Source organism: Macaca fascicularis, chromosome 11 (assembly GCF_037993035.2).
Source record: "Macaca fascicularis isolate 582-1 chromosome 11, T2T-MFA8v1.1".
In the NCBI taxonomy this organism is placed as follows: Eukaryota; Metazoa; Chordata; class Mammalia; order Primates; family Cercopithecidae; genus Macaca; species Macaca fascicularis.
The window spans coordinates 84,741,391-84,764,075 of NC_088385.1; the positions used below are offsets into that span (position 1 = coordinate 84,741,391).

The window sequence follows — 22,685 nt, forward strand, 5'->3', positions numbered from 1 at the left end:
TAGAAATGTTCAAGAACAAGGATTAGCCATGTAGGAACCATTCACTTAAGAATTCTGAAACCCAGAAGTAGCCATACTTACATAAACATTGGCAGCCTGGACTAACCAACAAATTGTGACTATCATTAAATGAATATGTTAGAGCAGGAAAATAATGCAGTTGTTAAGAACTGCAGTTTGGAACTGACCTGGGAAAGACTGTCTTATGACAAGTTTTCTCATAGCTAAATTCCTTTTCCTTGGAATTAAAATGACAGTTACAATTTCTAACGTGAAAGATGAAAAATCTACTAGAAATAATAGGGTTAAAATGATATATTTTTATGGGGATACAGGGCAGTACTTTGCCAAACACCGTGAAAAATTTTAGTGTTTCTCTTTTTATTGTTTATACCAACAAAAAAGGTAGTATGGTGCCACTGAAAAGGTATGGGTATTGTAGAGAGAGAGAGAAGCAATTTTAAACTTAGCTCTGTGACGTGCTACTTAATGACTTGGGGCAAATTAGTCAATGAATCTGATCCTCAATTGTTTCATGTGTAATATAACTATAACAATGCCCATCTCATAAGGTCCTTTGGAGGATAAATGAAATAAGGTCTGTAAAGTGCTCAGCACATGGGCAGAGAATGCTGTACAGGGTGACCTTTATGACTTACTAGAAACAGTGGCAATTACATCAAAGCTCTATCTCTGAATCTTTGTGTCAATGAACTTGAAGTGCAAGACCTGGTCATATGCATAGCAGAAGCTACCTCCTTGGTCAGCCCTGAAAACACTTCCATTTAGCCACCAGTTCCAATTAAAACTATTAGCCCAGAAGATGACAGAATAGCTACCTTGATATGGTTCCCTGCCTCTGGTTTTAAAATCTTTGAGCTGTGTGCTATAAAAAGAAGCCAGTGCTTCTTTTCCATCTCCTAACAGATTTTCTGGTCATTCGGGCTCTTGTGAATGTTTGGTTTTTGACTGATCCATTTATTTTTTAGTTATTCTCTGACCTCCACTACTCTACTTTTGGGAAAATCCCTCATCAGCGTTTATTCAGACTTTTGCAATTCCTGTGAGCCCTACTCCATTGTTATCCTACAGAGGTGTTGCTCAGACGTTCTGGACCTGAACAGGCCACTCCAAAGTGCCTTGCCCTTTCAGACCACTGTTCCAGCTTAGGATCCTACCTTTGTCCAGCATTGACTTTACTTTTGCCCCCTCGGCCTGTGTTCCTCAACCAGAAACCTCTTCTTGTTACTTGTGGTTCTCTCTTTGAGAATAATAATGAGTGTTTTTATCATTGACTTGAATCCTAAGTCTCACTGTACCTTTGTTTTTCTAGAAGACCAAAAAATACTCTTAAACTGTTCTCATTAACTTCCTTAGAATACCAATGAGGTAATGCTTTGAAATCAATTTTAATTTTATAAGGAATATATTAATCGAGAGCATTTTTAATTATAAAGAACAATATCTGAAATCAGATCACCCCTATTGTAAATACTATTACACCCTGAATTTGCTTCTAGTATTTTTATAGGTACACCTCAAGATGGCTTTCTATTCTACTATTCTACTTTTTTTGCATCATATTTTTCATTTTACTATACAAGTATCATGATTTTTGTTTTTGATGGCTCCTTAACATTTTGCAGAGTGAATAAATCATAATTTGATAATAACAATTTCCCTATCAGTAGGTGTTTTAGTTCTAATTTATAAATATTATAATTAATATAAATTACATTTTTGGAATATCAGTTCACATAAAAAGAGAATAAAGGAATGTCATAGTGGTATATGGTAAGTCTAAAGTCAATTTAAGAAATATAAAGCACATTTTCTATTGCTCCAGTATTCTACCAGCTTGATTATGATAGTGAAGAATTTTGAATTAAAAGTCATTGCTTATGTTTTTAAATACATTTTAAGCTATTGAATTTAATTTCACACACACACACACACACCCCCCACACCCACACACGCACACCAGAGCTAAAATAGGAGAGAGAGAGAGAGAGAGATTTAGAAAGTGATAATCTTACAAATGTTTTAAAAATATATTTTACTGAAATTTGGAAACATCATTAATGTAGAAATAATGTAATAAATGATGGTTAGTTTTCTTGAACTGCCCACCTAAATCTGTATCACCTTTTCTGTAGATTTGTAAAGTAGGACTGTAACACCTACTGTATATACCTTAAATGAGTATAACAAACAAAATGACCTACTTGTAAATTGTAAAGCAAAATTAGAATATTAGATACATTCAGTACCTAGTTCTATTTTAATAGTAAAAAAAAAAAAAAAAAAAAAAAAAAAAGGTTATATGAAATTCCAAGGACCCCAGCAGTGGAAACTTGACCAACAAATACTCACACTACCACCCCAGAATCAACAGTAAAAAATGAATGGAACTGCTGGGAAATCAAGCTCAGAGCTTCAAAAGGAAGAGAGAGCAGTTACTAGTGATGAAGAGTTCATAATGTGTGCTCAGAAGATGCTATTAAATTAGTTAATAAAAAGATAACCAGAAAACTGTAGGTATAATACAACGATCTCTGCAAGGGAAGTAGGGATTTGGGGAATGGATTTTTAGCTCTCTATAGGAGTCGTAATTGAATTCTTGTACATAAGGGAGTTGTTCTCCTAAGGGTCTGGCTGCAAGGAGAATCTCTGTCATTTAAATTAAAACCAGCTGCTCTAAAAAACTCCTGAATTTCAATGGCTCTGTACACAGTAGACTTTCAACAGTCCACAGTATTTCCTGGGGGTTGGGTAAGGAGTTGAGCTGCTTTGTTATGTACAGTCACTCAAGAACTCAGACTAATGAAAACACACATTTTCATTATGTGGCCTCATTGTTTTATCTGGATATATCTGGATATATACTCCCAGGTGGCCTATGGGCAAAACAAATGAAGAATAGGTTAGAGTATATTTTTATGGGCTAGAGTAGGAAGAGGTGCATAATACTTAGTTCTTATTTCATTGGTGATATCTAGTCCATATTTATCCACCTAAATACAAGGAGAGGAGAGCTGGAAATGAAGTCCTTAGTGAGAAGCTCCTTTCTTTGTTTTTTGTTTTTTGTTGTTGTTGTTTTTTTTTTTTTTTTTTTTTTTGAGGCGGAGTCTCTCTCTGTCGCCCAGGTCGGAGTGCAGTGGCCGGATCTCAGCTCACTGCAAGCTCCGCCTCCCGGGTTCACGCCATTCTCCTGCCTCGGCCTCCCGAGTAGCTGGGACTACAGGCGCCCGACACCGCGCCCGGCTAGTTTTTTTGTATTTCTTTTAGTAGAGACAGGGTTTCACCGTGTTAGCCAGGATCGTCTCCATCTCCTGACCTCGTGATCCGCCCGTCTCGGTCTCCCAAAGTGCTGGGATTACAGGCTTGAACCACCGCGCCCGGCCGAGAAGCTACTTTCTAGAGAATATTTTATGCTGTGGAAGGTGGAGCACAAATTTTGGTGAACAGTGAAAATGTGATAGGTTCTCTGATGAAGGGTGGCAGTCGGGGGACTTCCAGGCATGAGGCAGCTGGAAGTGTATCCCCGCTTGGGTCAACTCTTCATAAAAAGTAGTTTTTGCACAGTCATTAATTTTCAATGTAGATATCTAAAGTATAATGTTCCTTGTAATATATCAGGTAATACGTCAGATATGGACAAAGAAGAAATTCAAGATAAGGATATTCTATGAAAGTAAATTAGTTTCTTTGTTTCAATGTGATTAAAAGAAAGTAGTCAATCTAAATATTGACATGCGCAACAGTTATTTGCAATTACTACACATTTGTTTCTGGGAATATGTTTTTAAATGTAAATCATGAGTAAGCATATTCCATTGATTATAATAATGATGCCTTATATTGTATAGCTCATTTTGCTTTTGCACATGTTTTCTATTACAGTTAATCCTCACAATAATCCTATGAGATAGGCAGAGTAGATAAGGATATGATCCTAGCATAAAAGAGAAAACTCAAGATCCAGTAGTTAGTGGTGGAACCTGGAAGAAAGCCCAGAATTTCTGACTCCAGACTCCATACTTTCCACTTCTGAAACCCTTCACAAATTTAACTTTACTTTTTTGAAGGGTGGGGGAATGATGGGGAGGGTGAAAGGTTGGAAAAAACAAAACATTGACTTGTGTCTGCTTCTGTAACTAGCGAGAATTTTTATTTCTTGTATCTTACACGTTGAATGAATGTTTTAGACCATATTTCACATATCTTTTGAAGGTCAACTTTAATCATACGAATAGATTTACAAGAAAGAAAATTCTCTAAAATTTGATTTAGAGGCTTGAACTTGAAATTTGGGGCTTATTTAAAATCTTTGACTTTTATTCATTATCTTATATTTGTATAGAAACAGTACAAGGTCATATAGTGAGCAATCTGTATGTTTTCTGTTTTTATTTTTATTTTCCTTTAGTTAATATATTCCAATAATTTGTAAGAGATTCAAATGGAATCCTTAGCATTTTAACAATTGTGCATTCCAGCAATTGCAGTGCATTACAAATGAAAGAATTTTAGGATGAAATGGGGGGTTTTTAGAGTGGCTGTTAATGCGTAACTTCAAAGTCTCCATGCTCTCTTAGTGGTCCTGCGGTTGGCTCGTTATTTGAGCAGTATCGCTTTGCGGTTTGACAAGGCTGCGCAGCAGCAGCCACTGTGAGCTGATGGTCTTGCAGGTATGTGGATCTAGCTCCTACCCGTGGTGATGTGGAGCTACAGCATGTCACTGGAGAGAAACCAACAGCAGAAAGCTGATACGTAATCGTGTATGATTGGAATACAAAATGAAACCATCAAAGTGTCCTTAGCAAATAGCAAACTAGATGACAGATCTCACCAATGTTTTACTAAAATTTATTGTAGTTTTAAAATTTTCAGGTATTTATGAAAATAGGATGTCCTCTAGTGGGGATCAACAGAATCTTCCAAGTAGGCTAATATTTGCTTAGAGTTGATGTAAGAAGGAAAGAAAGTTGTTGAAAAAACAAATATATTTTTAAAGTTGCTTACTTTTTCCTGGAAATTTCTCTACTGCTCCCTGTCAACTGATGGCTGGATTAGTACTCTCTGTGCACTGCATTTTTATTTCCATTACTTTTCACAGAGGCTTTTAAACACAGCAGGCAGTGTGTTCTCTCTCAGCTTCCAAGTTCTATGTTTTTAGCCTAAGTGAAAGTAAACCATCCCTTTGCCACTTTTTTCTAAATTATTAATTAATTATATCCTATCTTGAAACAACTTTGAGGTAGATATCTATCTTCGTCACTAACAATTTAAAGTATTTAAAACATGAGAATGAATGCTTTGCAAGGAGCATGGTTGTAGGCAATGCTTACCTTACATTATGCCTCTTACCTTCCTTTACCTCCCAAGCCTCTCTTTCTACAAAGCATTTCTTCCTAGCAAGAGAGGCTTGGGAGGTAAGGGAAGATACAGATAGATACATACATACATAGATAGATAGATACATAGATAGATACATAGATAGATATAGATATAGATATGCCATGGCTGTTTTATTACTTCTCATTTACAGTAAAATACCATATTCTTTACATTGAAAGACAGTTTAAGGTATTATAATTAAATCTCTTGTAATTTGTGAACAGCATTCCATCCATGCCAGAGGTTCTCAAACATTAGCACAGATCAGAATCACCTGGCAGACTTTTTAAAACTCATTTGTTGGGCCCCATTACCAGCCTTGGATTCAGTAGATCTAGGATGGGGCCTGGTAAATTGCATTTGTAACAAGTTCCTAGATGATTCTGATGTGTGGGTCAAGAAACTGCATTTTGAGAACTATGGTCTATGCTAAACCAATCTTTCCATCAGTCAATTTTCCTCTGCTAATTGTTGGAAAGTGAGGAGAAATACTCAGGTCAGAAGCCTGGAAACTCTGAACTGCTAAGGCTTAAACAGATGTATTCTCTTTTAACTTTGTGTTTCATTAACAGTATTTTCTTATGCATATTTATAGTATGTTACTTGGTCTTTGGAGGATGGTAGCTGATTTTACTTTGAATGTACTTGCACAATTTACATCAATTTATCAGACTGATACAAGAAGAAGGTAAAAGAATCTCAAGTATTCTCACTTGTTTTCTTAGAAAAGGGTAGAAATGGAAAGCTTTCATAACTGTTTTTTAAAACATACTCTGTGGTATTAATATTTAGATTTTAGCTCATATTGTCGCCTGCATTATTAGACTTTACAAACTGTTAAAATGAATTCCCCATGGAGCTCTCTGTTAGTGCTAGATGTTGCAGCAGTCAAATAAAGGAGACTTTTCTCCATATTTTGAGATGGACATAAGATGTAACAGAAATAATGTAGAAGGCTGGAGTTAAGAAAGGCTCATAAATAAAGCATTTCCTTTTGTATGAGCTGAGAATATAAATATTGAAACAGAAAGTATGTGTTCTATGTAGTACTTACTGTTGCCACCTTGGGAAAATACTTCACCTCTCTGTTTTAAAATCTTCATCTTTAAAAATGGAATAGTGGTACCTTCATTTTAGGGAGCTTTAAGGATGGAATGAGTTAAACTATTTAAAGTATTTAAAATAATGCTTACTCTCAACACTGTTATTAGTAGACACTACATCTTGGAGAAAGATTGTTATGTAGCCCTTTCTTGTCATACTGCCGGTAGCAGTGGAAATGCAATTAAAGTGAAATAAAATTTAAGTTACCACCAAATTGTACCTTATAATTATAATAGTCAACTCCTTTTTCAAAAATTTATATAATATCATTTTTTTTGGTAGAAGAAAAGATCATTAGTCAAGCTCCATGCATTTAAGACCAAGTAGTTGGTTTCTTCATTATATATTTTATTTCTGCCAGAGTGTTTGATTGACTGTCTATATTGGCCATTAGGTTGCCCAGTATGACTGCATCACCAAAGGTCAGAGAAGGAAAATGCTGGATGGGCATGCTGGCTCATAACTGTAATCCCAGCACTTTGGGAGGCTGAGGCAAGCGTATTGCCTGAGGTCAGGAGTTCGAAACCAGTCTGGCCAACATGGTGAAACCCTGTCTCTACTAAAAAAAACAAAAAAATTAGCCAGACGTGGTGGTGTGTGCCTGTAATCCCAGCTACTCGAGAGACTGAGGCAAGGGAATTGCTTGAATCAGGGAGGTAAAGGTTGCAGTAAGCCGAGACTGTGCCATTGCACTCCAGCCCGGGCTACAGGGCTAGGCTCCGCCTCAAAAAAAAAAAAAAAAAAAAAAAAAAAGGGAGAGAGAAGGAAAATGCTGACTCAGTTTCCAAAGTATTCAGTACATTTGGAACAGCAAGAAAGATTAGAGAACAACACATATGACTTCAAATGAATGCTGAGGGTTCTCACAATGATGATCTGGACATGAACTAGGTAGCTAGAATGCCAAAGGATAACGGAGATGGAGGAAAAATGAAGCAGTCATCATTGCAGAGAACCCCCACTGGGATTTCAAAATTGTCTGACCTGTTCCCGACCCCCTCCTTCCCTTCCTCATTAAGGAAAACCTATGTGCCTTTTCCTTGTTGGTATTGCCCACGGTGCCAAGCACAGTACTGCTCAGTAAATGTTGGCAGGTTTGATTTGACTATGAATGACATGGTTTGTGTTACGGCCTCAGCTTTTTTCTCTATTAAAAAACTGCATGTAAAGAAAAATCAGAACATACTGTAGTTAGCATAGTAAATCCTACCCTTTCTTTTCCTATCAGCTTACCTGTATTTCTGTTCATCTAAAAATTTCCTGTTTCCAATCTAATAATAGAGATATGTAAATAGATTCTAAGCTAATGAATTGTGGCTACAATTTTAAACAGATAAATGCAGTTGCAAATGAAAATATTGATGTAATTTCAGCTCTGATAAAATCCGAAACTGAGTGAAATGCTGCGCTTGACGTCTGCATAACAAAGTGTCACTGGGATGGGTAGGGGTGGGTGCTGGAGAGTTCCGGAGGTCGATGTTTATTATTTGTCCCATCTGGCTTTACAGTCAAAAGAAGTACAGTAGCCTTCTCCGGTGAATTCTCTGTTCGGGTAGGAAATAACTCTCAGCGTACTTGAAAAGTTAAATGCAGTAATAATAAAAAGTGATATTTATGCATATCAATGTAGTTTATTCATTTTGTCTGAAAACAGCTAATCTTTTCATAGGAAATATATTATTAGTAATATGTTAGATATACCAGGATTTTAATATATTGATTAAGGATCTGGACTCTTTGCAACTAAAATCAAACCTTTTAAAAAATAATTAGGAGATATGTATATTTTCTTCAAACCTAAAAATAAATTTTTAGAGTTCGATTTTTAGAGTTCCATTTCATTAGCCTATCAAAGCCACCACATTGCATAGCTCTGGCTGCATCATGGACAGGGACATGTCATTGACCCTATAAGCTATAAGCTAGGATTTATTGAGTGACTGCTAAGTGGGAGACACCAGTATCTAGCTAATCCAAACCAGAAATTTGAATTTATCCATCTTGAGTCAAATCTGTTTCATTTTCAAGTCTTGCTGATTCTACTCCATAAATATGGCTCTTCTATATCCCCACACCTTTGGTTTTCTGTATCCCTACCTCATCATCTTTTGCTCAGACTCTTTTTATAACCCTATTTTTATTTTTGTTTATTTATTTACTTATCTATTTTTATTTTCTTTTAAGATGGAGTCTTATGCTTTCGCTCAGGCTGGGGTGCAGTGGCGTGATCTCAGCTCACTGCAACCTCTGCTTCCCTGGTTCAAGCAATTCTCCTGCTGCAGGCTCCCAAGTAGCTGAGATTACAGGTACCCATCACCATGGCCAGCTAATTTTTTTTTTTTGTATTTTTAGTAGCAATGGGTTTTCACCATTTTGGCCAGGCTGGTCTTGAACTCCTGATCTCAAATTATCTGCCTGCCTCGGCCTCCCAAAGTGCTGGGATTATAGGCGTGAGCCACCATGCCTGGTCTATAACCTTTATTTTTAAATGAATGATTTTCATTGTTATCAGAATATTAAAATGAAATAACATCTAAAGTTCTACAAGTAAACAAACAAGAGCAGTCCTATGTTTTCCCTATTCCTAGCTCCTCTCCAACAAACAGAATGAATTTCTACCCATTTAGCAGTTTCTTATGGTGATTATTTTTGTATTTCCAAGTAATATACTTTAACATCCTACTTTATGAATTTTAGAGACTATTGACTTTTTAGGATGATTTATAAGAACTTAACTTCTTTATAACCCCTTTCTTCTCTGCCCTGCCCCCAATATACTTACATTATAATTTTGAGTGAAATCCATATTGTTTTCATTATTCCCATGTAAATATTATTCACTATCAGATCAAATACTATCCCATGATCAAAGTCTCTTTCTTAAACAGAGTTTGTTGTTTTTTCCGTAGAACTAATAATTGCCTCACTTTTTTATTTGTATAGTTTATATTGACTTTATGGCTACATTTACCTTTTTTTTTTTTTAACAGTTACCAACAGATCTGTAAAATCCATCCCTATGCAATTTTCCTTATTATCTAATTCTGATACAGTATATCAGTTTTATTATTTCCCTAGTGTTAACAATCCTAGAATCATTTCTCTTTGTTCCATGTAAAATGATTGCTCTCTCGATCTGTTACATAGCAGTTAGACTGAACTTCCCTTGTCGTCACCTGAAAACGTCTTTGCCTCTCTCTTACATTTGGTCACCTGTTTGTTGGATTCCATTATTTTCACTTCTGATAGCCTCCCTACAAGGGATGTATGAAAGTAATTTTTTTCTTTTAGAATGTTTTTGTATGTTATCTCCTTGTTTTATTATCCTACTTGTTGGAAAGTTTGTCTAGGCATAGAATTTGAGATTGAAAATCAATTTCCTCCAGAATTTCATAGGAATTTCTGTATATCTTCTGGTTGCAATGTCGCTGTAAAGACTTGTGATGTCATAATTTCTGATCCTTTGACAGTAACCTGAACTTTTAAAATTTGTTTCTTTGTGCCATACCCTGCTGAAGCTTTTAGAATATTCTTTTTATCCCTGATATTGTTACCAACTTTTATCTTCTTAATTGTGATGAACACTTTGAAAATTCTTTGGTATAATTTTTTCTTATCTTATTTTTTGGAACAAACTTTTTTTTGATATTGGACTTACTGAATCCTCTAATATGACTATATTTTTCTATTATTGCTCATCTTTTTCAATTTCGATCTCCATTCCAATAAACTTTCTCAATTTATCCTTCCAGCCTTTTAACTTTAAAAAGTCAATCATATTTTTAATTTACAAAACTTCTACTTAATCCCTAGATCTTCAAATATATATGTGTGTATTTGTGTGTGGGTGTAAGTGTGCATGCATGCATGTGTGTGTTTGTATCATTCATTTTCTTCTGCATCCTGTGATGAATGCAACCTCTCATTTCTAGCCCAGCGTATTAATTTTAATTTCCTTTAAGTTCTCTTATACTTCAGCTTTGTCTGTATTTTATTCTGGCTTCTTTTTATCTGTCTATTTTGGTATCTACATTTTATTTCAGAGAATTTTACCAAATCCCTGGTAAACCTCAATTCTCTGTATCAAATATGAGACAATAAAAATCTACTTGCAAGCAGCGGGGTGTGGTGGCTCACACCTGTAATCCCAGCACTTTGCAGGGCCGAGGCGGGCGGATCACAAGGTGAGGAGATGGAGACCATCATGGCTAACACGGTGAAACCCCTTCTCTATTAAAAATACAGAAAAATTATTTGTGTATTTTTTTTGCCGCGTGGTGGCCCAGGGTGCCGGTAGTTCCAGCTCCTTAAGAGGCTGAGGCAGGAGAATGGCCTGAACCCGGGAGGCGGAGCTTGCGGTGAGCCGAGATCGGGCCACTGCACTCCAGCCTGGGCTACAGAGCGACACTCCATCTCAAATAATAATAATAATCTACTTGGAAGCTGTGTGTGTGTGCGTGTGTGTGTGTGCGCATGTGCGTGCGTATGTTTGCATGCACGTAATTGTTAATATCTTTTGTGATTCGTTACAGGCCATGCTATAATGATGACCAGCTACTTGATTCACTGGGTACCATCAGTGTCACTCTCTGTTTATCTTAGGGATGATCATTGTTGTCAAAGACAGATTTTTAAATCTGTCTGGAGTGAGGATGGAGGACATGAAATCCTATATTCCTGAAGGAGAGGGTGCCTGAGAAGCGAAGTCAGTTGCTGGGGTCTCGACATAAGTGTACATAATTTTATTTAATCCTTTTGTTTTCATTTCCATGCCTTTACCTTTTGTCTTCCTGATAACCGTAAGTCCAGATTTTCCCTAAAATATGTCCTGGCTTTTAATGGGATGATAGGTAGGCCGGCAGTAATATAACTCTTGAATTTGGTTCCTCTTACCTTCCATTTGATCTGATGCTCACACTTTCTGAGCCATTCTGGGGTTCTGTGGGAAACTGTTTGCATTACTCTGTCTCCCTCTGCAGGCTTCTGTGGGTCCATCTTCCTTACTACTCTGCTACGTGTGTATCATCCTTTCATCTGCCTTCCATACTCGTATATTGTGGTCATGAAAGATAGAATCTGAGTTAAGATTTTTTGCTTTTGCTGTCCTGTGGGCAATTTCTTAGTAAATATAGGGCAGAAAACTATTTTACCATCTAGAATACAGAAGTCTTGTAAGTAATCTCTCTTTACTTTCTTGACTCTAAACTTGGCTCTAAACTCCATAGCTGCACTCAAGTTCAAGTTTAGTAACAGAAGCATGGCTGTCATTTTCATGTTCCCTACATGAAAATAAACTTTCACCTAAAAATCTTAATAAAGCCTTCGTAGCTTTAGATATTATTGCTTTTTGCCCCACCCTTACCTGATTCCTGATCTCTTTCTTCTAGTGTTTCCATGTGCCCCTTCCCCATGCTCTGGCCAAATAGAATTATTCAAAATTCTCTGAAATCATGAGGCTATTTCATAGCTCTGTTCCTTTGTAGATTTAATTATTTCTGCATATTCTGCATGGACTATACTTTCCCCTTCTTTCTGGTTGCCGAAGCTCATCCTTTTATGTGTCATTTCTCAATCATCATTCTTCTGTCACCTTCATAGTTTTACTCTTTTTGCCATTTTTATTTAAACTAATTTTCTCTTAAAAATAAAATAAATTGACTTCATAAGGGACCTTTTGTCTGAAGTTAAGTGGGAACTATTTTGTGATTTTTAGTAAGACTTTAAATTACTTGATCAGATTTGCATTTTAAAGCAATCACTATCTATAGTGTATAGAATAGTTTAATGCTTAGCCTGCCTGCACTCAGAAACTGTTTCTAGGACTGTTAGAGCAATTGGGTGAGAGACGATGAGAAGTGACCCAGGGCAATGATAGTAGCAATGGATGAGTGGAAGGGTCAAGAGATGTTAAGGAGATAAAATTTAACAGCACTGTGTCAGAGACTGAACGAGAATTAAAGAAAAAAAGTAAAAGGAAATTATCAGACTTCACTTTATGTTTACTTTATAATTTACTTGCCTTCATAGACTATCCACTGATCTTATGGGGTAGTCAACTCATTAATATTCACTTTTAAATCAAACTCCAAAGTTGAGATTTTTGAAAAACTTCATACAGTGTCAGCTTTAACCTTGAAGTGAAAATTGAGGTGAACTAGCTATATAAACTGAGGTGAACTAGCTGTTGGTGAATGTATTACATATATTGTGATGATATTGATGTTACCAAAACTTTTAATAGATTCAGTTCATAATTATACCACATGAGCTATTGAGATTTCTAGAAGATCTTCAAGAGTCATGAGATGGCACTCATTCACAGATCTTTTGTCATATCACTTCTGTAACAACAACTGCAGATCGAGTCTGTGATAAACTTTTCAAAACATCTAAAAATAGTATGTATTGTGTCTTAATCCCACACTGTCATTTTGCAACCTCCAATGTTGCAAACCATTTTTGAATTTTTGAGTCTTAAAACTGTGGTATACAAAATTTTATCTTTGAAAAAATATTTAACTTTACCTTTTAAGGCTCTTTCTCTGTACCTTAGGGGAAAATATATTTCTCTCAATTCAAAGTAACATAATCACTTCTGGTTTAAAACTCAGTGTTTGAGGACCAGGCTCATTCAGTTCCAGATTCTTCCTTTTCTTTCTGCAGGGATAGGCTGGGGGGGAAGGGGGAGTTGTTGATTGTGGTTACCTATTATCATGGCACCAGGGGTGACACAGCTTGCTCATTGCCATTGCTACCCACCAAGGCTGCTGTCTGATGAGTGCCCAAAGGTAGGATGCCTATCATACATAACTTGAGTTATTTTAACCTATCCTCACATCTTCTGTGTCATTTTTGCTTTTCTGTACCAGCTGTATGCATCCTTCCTGTCCTGATTTCAAGTGCTCTCTAGGATCACTTCTTTCTTCTGGAAAATTCCATATGTCTCTTGGGGAATTAGAAAAAAAAATGTATGCTTTCCTATACTGTTGTGGTCAATGTTGTCCTTTGTGATTCCATTCGCAGGTCCAAGTGCTACTTTCAAACCCAGCCCAGAGAGGTAACCTCTTCAGTGTGTTCTAGGGTTCCTTTTCCTTCCAATTCTCTTCCCTATACTAGTTTTTCTTTTTATGGGAAAAACACTTAACCTCACTGATCACTCTTCCCTAAGATATGATTTCTAGTTGCACTTTATATGTTTAGTCTTTTGCTATTTTTTAAGATGTAGAAGTCCAGTTATTGTCATAGAAATCCTTGATCTTCAACACAATTTCTGTTATGGCTTAGAAGAACCTATTTAACTTTACAAAGCCAGTAATTTGAATATACCGGGAAGCAGTGCTTATAGAAATGTAATGCTACTGCTTGAATGTTGAAGGAAAACAGTAATGTTTTAAATAAGTACAGGGTTAAAATTAGCTCAGCTAGTATTTTAAAATCATCTAATTATATCATAATATTTTCTAATCAGGTTACAGATTAGTGTATTTTTATTCAAACAGACGTTTAACTTCATAGAAGAGGCAGTCTTTCCCCTATTATTTCTCCCTGTTTCTTTGATTATTTATGATTCCTTAAAAATAAGTTACTTTATCCCATTGAAACACATATACCTCTATGTAGTACATGGAATAACAAAAATAGTCATAATCATTTTTATACAACTGAGTGGTAGGTTACTTACAAAACGTTAACCAAACGCTAAAATAAATAATGTTTAAAAATGTAGGAGCTTGCTGTGACAGACAAAGATAGTATGTAATACTGTCAGTACTAAAAAAAAGTCGTCACAAATGTTTAGGACTTCATGGAAAATCAGAGTAGATCTTCTTCTGATGTTGTTTCTTCATAGCAGGTTCACTGCACAAAAGAAATATGTTATCATATACGTTGCCTTCTATTTCATCCTCATATTTATAGTGAGAAATAAGTACTGTGAGAGAAATATCATAGAGGCAAATGATGAAGCTACAAGGTCATTATAACTTCCTGCAATTTTCCTTAATTAGTTAGTTAAACTATATTTGGATGAATATCTATGATTTAAGAATTTAACAATAATAATGGTTTACAATATCAATAAACTTCTCATGGTTAATGGAAATATATTTCATATTAAAGCAGTGAGTTACTAATAACAATATGTATCATGTAGCAAATATATATTTTAAGTGAAAGTCCATATTCCAAAGTGTAAATTCATTAAATCCTCACAATAATTCCATTGGTTGAGGTATTAGTCTGTTTTCACACTGCTATAAAGACATACCCGAGACTGGGTAATTTATAAGGAGAAGAGATTTAATTGACTCACGGTTCTGCAGGATCCATAGGTAGCACGGCTGGGGAGGCCTCAGGAAACTTACAGTCACGGTGGCAGGTGAAGGAGAAGCAAGCTCATCTTACGTGGTGGGAGCCAGAGGAAGAGAGAGAGCCAACAGGGATGTGCTACCCACTTAAAAACAAAACAAAACAAAACAAAACAAAAAAACAGATCTCATGAGAACTCTATCAGAACAGCAACGGGGGAAGTCTGCCCCCATGATTCAGTCACCTCCCACCAGGCCTCTCCTCCAATACTGGGAATTACAATTCAACGTGAGATTTGGGTGGGGACACAGAGCTAAACCATATCAGTAGGGTATAATATTATTGCCATTTTACAGATGAGAATACTGTGGAACTTAGAGAAAATCAATGTTCAATCAAAGTCTGCACGAATATTAAGTAGCAGAGCAGACATCCCATCAATGTGAATTGTTCCTCAAAGAATATATGCTATTGCATGATAGACCCTAAAATTCATACTGATAAATGTAAAATATACCATGATAACTTTGATTTTTATCACTTTTAATTATGGTAAATGAATGATTATGCATACAATTGTACTAGAATTTCTAAGCAGCCCTCTTGTAAATGCAATCTCACTAATTCTTCTGAATTTCTTGAGATAAAATTATTAGATGGGATGATATTTATATTAATCACATTGAAGTTCATCAAAACAGTTGAAGAAGACTGGCTTCAGATATCTAGAGATAAACCGTATTGGAAGCTTTAGCCAGAACATTCATGATTAAAATCCTCAATGACCCTTTTACAAAAATTACCAAACACTGAATTATGATTAGTTTGATATTGTTCCCAATTATACCAATTTATTCACTGAAAAAACTATAATTAATTCATAGCATAATCCTGCAAGACACATTACTGCACATTTTATAACTCATTCAGCTGAAGCTAAGAGGTTAAATACTGTGATTATTATTTTTATGATAATGAACCAGGGGCAATTTTGGAGTTCAAATCCAATTTCAGGACCTGATTTCACCATCCTGTTGTATTTATTTAAAGATCACATTCTAATCACAGTTGACAAGGTTGTTTGTATTCTCTCTCCTCAGAGCATTACAGTAAATTTATTGATGAGTTTTAAATACGTTTATATACCATGTGTCCTTTGCTTGAAGTCTCCTTAAAGACACAACTCATTTTTCCACCTTTTTATTCAGCTTACACATATACAATTTTGAAAGACAGAAATATGTTTGTATATAATATCTTAAAATATGTTTACATGTTACTTTGTAATTTTTGAAATATTTCACCATCTAGATTATAATATCCTTCTGGAAGGCACTGGTTTTCCCCCTCTGGTCATTTCCTTGGAGGGTCTCAAGTATCTTTTACTTATGGAAGACACAGCTGTTTATTAGAAGGAGTAAATAAAGTGTGCAGCAATTATTTTTAAATTTGCTTTAAATTTCTTTATATAGTCATTGCTCTCACTGATTGCAGCTGAAGTTAGAACTATGGCCTGAGCAAAATTTCAGATATTAGAGATGCTGGACATATCAAAGCCCTTAAGGTTGAGCTTTCTCTGGAAGAAATCCTGGATCAAACAAAAAATGATTGGTGAGCTAAAACACAGGTGTTAACAACAAGGTATCTTGAAGCCAACTAGCTGGCCTCCCATTTGTTTTCACACCTAAGTCCCAGGATGAATTAGGATAAAGGCTAAGGAACTGTTGACATGCATTTGGAGAATGAAAGCATTCTTATTTTCACTTTTAGTACATATCAGTTTGTTTTTTATTTAAACACATACTTGTGTATAATTAATGTCATCATAAAACAAAACCAATGCAATACAGTTTGATGGAAGTGGTGTCACAATAGAGACATTACAGGCCTGGATGAGAATATGACAGCCTCAATCTTTTACTTAGATTTCCCTGAGTTCAGATGCAGACAGATTCATGACACCTGTGAATTGGAAGGCAGGAAGAGTTAGTGATAGAAGTAGTGTCAGAAGCAATTAGTACAATTTCTTTAGTCTTCTGATGCCTGCCCTCTCAATTTTTTTTAACCTTTGTGAAATTATAACTTTAATAAGTATTTGTTGGAAAGCTATCACAGCAAAATAAAACTAGATTTCATGTGATGATAATAATAGCAAGCATGTTTTTTCATGACTAGCTTTGCGACAGATGCTTTACAAGTGCTATCTTATTTAGTCCTGGCACAATCCTATAATGTAAGTATTATCATTCTCCTTGTTTTACTTTTTTTTTTTTTTTTTTTTTTAAACAAGAAGAATCTGAAGGTTAAGTTACTTGTCCAGGGTCCCACTGGAAGTAAGTGGTCTCAGGTCAGATCTGTCTGACTCCAGAACTCATTCTTGTCACCCTTGTGAATCCTTTTTCAACCCATGGCCCCACTCTTTGCCTATGGAGAGATCAACACAACTCACGGACTCAACCTGAAGTTTCCACTAGAAGGCCAAAACAATTCTATCATTAAAAGGATGTGTAAAGAAGGAGACTATGCTCAATGTTTTAAATTCTGAACAGTATAAAATCCGTACAAAAAATGTATGATCATACAAATATAATCAAATCTGTTTTGTTTTTTTTTTTGAGACAGAGTCTCGCACTGTGGCCCAGGATGGAGTGTAGTGTCGCTGTCTCGGCTCACTGCAAGCTCTGCCTGCTGGGTTCATGTCATTCTGCTGCCTCCGCCTCCCGAGTAGTTGGGACTACAGGCGCCCGCCACCACGCCTGGCTAATTTTTTTTGTATTTTTAGTAGAGACGGGGTCTCACCGTGTTAGCCAGGATGGTTTCGATCTCCTGACCTTGTGATCTGCCCACCTCGGCCTCCCAAAGTGCTGGGATTAAAGGCGTGAGTCACCGCGCCCGGCCAATCAAATCTTAATTGAGTAAAATTATTACCAAATAAAAGCATCTACCTAAAAATCACGTATTTGTGTGCTAATTCAGGAGACAGTTATGCAACTAATTTTTCTTACCCTTCAATATCTTCAACATAGATATCATGGATATTAATAAAAGGAGATGCAATTTTGCTCTCACGTTTATTTTTCTTATGCAACGGGATGCTTCTAGTTGTTTACATCTTTCAGGAAACTTAATCACCACCAGATATGTATTAGTCTTCTGATGACAGTAGGACTACTTTGTATTTTCTAATAGAAATGAACACTTTTTCTTCTGTGTTGTAATCTTGTAATATTTGGACCCAAGATTCATTCAAAACGCTTCGCAGTCCCATTTCTAGGTTTTTGCCATATAACAATACTGGCATATGAGTTCAGAAAGATACATATATCAGGCTGTCTCTTGCAACTTTAGATGTAATAGAAACATATTTAAACAAGTTAAGTATCTATCAACTGGGGGATTGATATAATATATAATGTAATATTAACAATAGATGAATATACATGAAATGGCTCTTACAGAAGCTGTTAAAATATTGTTACATATAAATTTGAAACTGTAAAATAATATTTAAAATTTGAGCCAGATTTGGTTAAAAATGTCATCTAGTGTGTGTATGGGTATATATGTGTGTGTGTGTGTGTGTGTGTGTGTTCTGTGGTATAGTGTGAAGTGGGGTGTAGACACATCAATTCTAGAACTCTTCATACCAAATTATTCAAAAATAGACAGGGTTGAAAGTTGTGGGGAGACTTTGACCTTTTAGTTTCTATACTTCTGATTTATTATTATTACTTTTTAAATGTGAATTTGCTTTGTGAGAAATGTTTAAAATGTTTTTAATATGCTTGGCATTTAGTGTTCATGACTATAAAATGCAACTTACCTTTTCAGCCTAATTTTCCCTGATTTTAGACATTCTGCCTCAATTACAGATTTTACAGCTGTGTCCTAGATTTCTTTGCCTGTCGGCTTTTCTATATGTCATACCCTCTGCAAGGAAGGTCCTTCTCCCCGCTTCTCATGCTCAGGTTCTATTTTATTTCCAGTTCTAATTCCAGTGCTTCTAATAATACTTTTTACAAGCATATATCTTATTTTCTTTCTTCTATTCTCATTTCAAGTATTTCATTTTTCTGTTACATCACATCATTGTCTGCCTTGTAATAAATCCACTAATATATGCATATGTACCACCCATGAAGCTGAAATCTTCATGTTTATTTTTTCCCTTAAAATTAGTAAGTATTCTATTTAACTGAAAAGATTAACAATGTTTTGTTTTTGTAAAATTTTTGTATATCATGATCTGCTGTTGAAGAGACACCTCTATTCTATGTCAAATTCTCAATTTTGTGCCTTACAATTCACTTCTGAATTCTGCATTGTAATTTCTATGTAATAACTCCATTTGCTGTCTCTATTCTCTCATATAAACACATTTCAAGAGGCTTAAATGGAAGATGACAATCCAAATAAAATATCTTAGACAGGAAGGTATTTGTAATTATTTCATAAAATGATGCCAAAATCTTGTCACACATACAGTATCTCACATGACAAATTCAATAGTCTTCTCAGAGAAGCACAATTTTTTATAGTAATGTTTCTATGTAAATCAGTCCAGGTGGCTTTCTTTTACATGAACAGGCAGGATTGTTTTCAAAATGATAGAAACAATAAAGAGAGAGAAAACCCAAACTGATTTGCAGTGGGAGTTTCCTCAGTAGTCATCCCGGAGGGAAGTTTTGCTTTGTCACAAGTGACTAGCCCTTAATTTTGAGAGTGAATCATCCCCTTTGAAACGAGAGATAAGTTGGGGGAAAGAGCTGTTTAAAAATTACTTTACAACTATTTCCTTTAGAGCTATGACTTCTTAAACTGGAATGTGATCCAGAATAGCTTCCCTTTGAATCCAACATTTGTCTTCAGCATTTTATTGTCTCTCTTTTCCCTCACCCCATCTCACTTTTTCCTTCTCTCTGTTCAACAGATTTACACTGACTGGGCCAACCACTACCTAGCAAAATCGGGCCACAAGCGACTGATCAAGGACTTGCAACAAGACATTGCAGATGGAGTACTCCTAGCAGAAATCATCCAGATTATTGGTAAGACCTTCCTTCTGAAAGAAAGCATAAAAGTCTCTGCTGCCATCTGTTTGGTAAAGCACAACTTAAGTTGAGCGCCTTACTGAACTGGTCCATGTGTCTCTGAGATTCATGGAGCTCTCCCCTGATTTAATTAAAATGTTTATGTGAGGATGTTTGAAAAAGGCAGTTTGGCCATACTTTTAAATAACTGGAACTGTATCTTTGTATACATAAACTTGCTAACCTTTATTGAATCATTTGAATTGAACTGTCAGAAATGAATGCTTCATTAAACCATATGTCTCCCATGTGTGTATTTCGTTAGCTGGAGCAACTCATACACTCTGAGATGCCTTGAAACTGTATCCTGATCCAACAGGGACAATTGTGAAAGGCTTCATGTCAGCAGTCATTTGGCACAGGCTAAAGAATTAGCAGCAACTTCCTTCTCACTCATTTTTTTTTTTTTTTTTTTTTGCCTGATTTGTGCATATAGAATTGGCGGCTGTTAACAAGTGTGTCTTCTTGTGTACTGCTTGGAAGACAGAATATATGTAGCAGGAGCATTTTTGCTTGGTATTTTTTTCCTGTTTTCATGTGTGTGTTTCACTTCATTGCTTAAGCATGTCGTTCTTTTTTTCTCTCTTTTATTTTATCTCTTGGCTTTAGCAAATGAAAAAGTTGAAGATATCAATGGATGTCCTAGAAGTCAGTCTCAGATGGTAAGAATCATATTTATTCTCAATATATAATGCTGATCTTCACTTCCAGAATTAATTGCATTTGTAAATGGATATTATTTTTTTTCTGCATGTCTTCCTGCTTAAGAAACCATTTGATCCCATTCTCTCATATGTATTTGTGTGGGTTCAGTTTAGGCACATCAATATCATTAAGTGACTCCTACATACACATGACATATTTCCAGATGTCTTATTAGATCCTTGCCTTTTTTTTTGTTCTGCTGTTCTGTATAATTTAATTTAACACTGGTCTTAATGGTAGTAAATTTCATTTCTACTTTTAAGTGGATTATTTTTGTCTGAACAACTGGCTTAAAGAACAGGCCTTGCCATGTGCATTTTAAAGTATATAAATAGTATTTTCTTTGTTCATAACAAAGTCCAGTGTAAACACATGGACTCTTCAACACTTCTGGAAATAGTTCTCAAGGCATGTTGCTGTAAGTTTGGTGAGCAGTGACTGATTTTGAGATATGATTCATAGTCTCTTCCAGAAAGCTTTCAGCCTGGATATCTGCGTCTTTCCCAGCTATCTCTTATCTTTATCAACTAATAAAAACATACAGTTTTATAATAAATTCAAAGAGTAATAAACTACAGAGATAAAAATCTATTTCTTAATTAAAAAGTCACGACTTAGTTTTATAGGAAAACCTGAAATATAAAATGCCTTAACTAAAGTTACATCAAGCAGATACAATCAGGAATGACAGCCAAAATCCACAAGAGGAAGCTTTCTCCAAAACTCGTCAGCACAGAATAGGCATTTTAAATGAATTTAATGAGTTCTTAGTTGTCAGAAACTTGGAAGAATAAAAAAAATCTATCAACTTTTAAAATCTGCTGACCTGCTTTACTTAATGTCAGGAAACTGAAATCCAGAATCATGAACATAATTTATTTTTAAAAGTGATTAACTATCATGTCTATTTTTAAAATAATTGGCCAGGTGTGGTGGCTCACACCTGTAATTCCAGCACTTTGGGATGCCAAGGCGGGTGGATCACCTGAAGTCAGGAGTTCGAGACCAGCCTGACCAACATGGAGAAACCCCGTCTCTACTAAAATTACAAAATTAGCTGGGCATGGTGGCGCATGCCTGTAATCCCAGCTACTCGGGAGGCTGAGGCAGGAGAATCACTTGAACCAGGGAGGCAGAGGTTGTGGTGAGCCGAGATCGCGCCATTGCACTCTAGCCTGGGCAATAAGAGCAAAACTCTGTCTCAAAATAAATAAATAAATAAATAAAAATAATAAAATAAAATAAAATAATAAAATAAATTAAAAAATAAAAAATAATTACTCCCAGGACCTATTATAATGTCATGAACTCTGTGTATGTGGTTGTGAAAAAAATCACTGTAAAAGAAAGGATTTCTATACAATCCTTCAGTTTTAAGAAAACTTCCTGATCTAATTACTTTGGGCACAAAATGACTCTGTGGGAATTACAGTTGTTTTCTGAGGCTTTACTGTGAACAAGCCAAATCAGAATACATTTAGACCTTGATACAGTAATAAGCTGTGTGATGCTGAGAAAAATATGTAACTTCTTTGAGCCTCATTTTCTCATCTGTAAAATGAACCTTAATTAGAATGTGACAATGAAGTATGTATGTGAACATTCTTTATTAACAAAACTAAAATGCAATGCAGAATAGTATTGCTACAAACTTTGTACAGGACACATGTATAGATCAATACCTGTTAAAAGATTTTCAAGGCTTTCAGTTAAAAAGCTCAACAGTCCCCCGAAACCATAATTATGTTTCTTAAACCCAACATGGTTGCTTTTGCTTTCATTATTTTTACCATGAGGAGGCGTTGAATAATATAAAACATTTTAAGTCTAGAAATTCTCACCTACTTGGCTATCATTCCAATTTGATTCTGGGATTACAGAGAATTCAATAAACAGGCAAGTTTATACTCAGTGATGGAAAAAAATTGCAAAGCTCATAACAATGGTTAATAGAGATGCTGTTTTTACCTATTTATCTGAAACAGCTGTTTCTAGAGACTCTACAAGTCTGTGAAAAGATTCTCTTGAGTTTCAGACTCTGTTATTTTTTATTACTTCTTATTCCTGTTAACTGCAAAA

At 35.5% G+C, this 22,685-nt stretch overlaps 1 protein-coding gene across 14 annotated transcripts in view; it reads left to right on the forward strand.

Annotated features, from left to right (window-relative positions):
* NAV3 (neuron navigator 3) overlaps nucleotides 1–22,685 on the forward strand; it is a 381,439-nt gene that overhangs the window by 83,903 nt on the left and 274,851 nt on the right. For all 14 annotated transcript variants that reach the window (XM_065524605.1, XM_005571609.4, XM_065524606.2 and 11 more), the window contains exons 2-3: nucleotides 19,742–19,859; nucleotides 20,511–20,563. In XM_065524605.1, coding sequence (XP_065380677.1) covers nucleotides 19,742–19,859; nucleotides 20,511–20,563 — 171 coding nt within the window. The remainder of the gene's footprint in view (nucleotides 1–19,741; nucleotides 19,860–20,510; nucleotides 20,564–22,685) is intronic.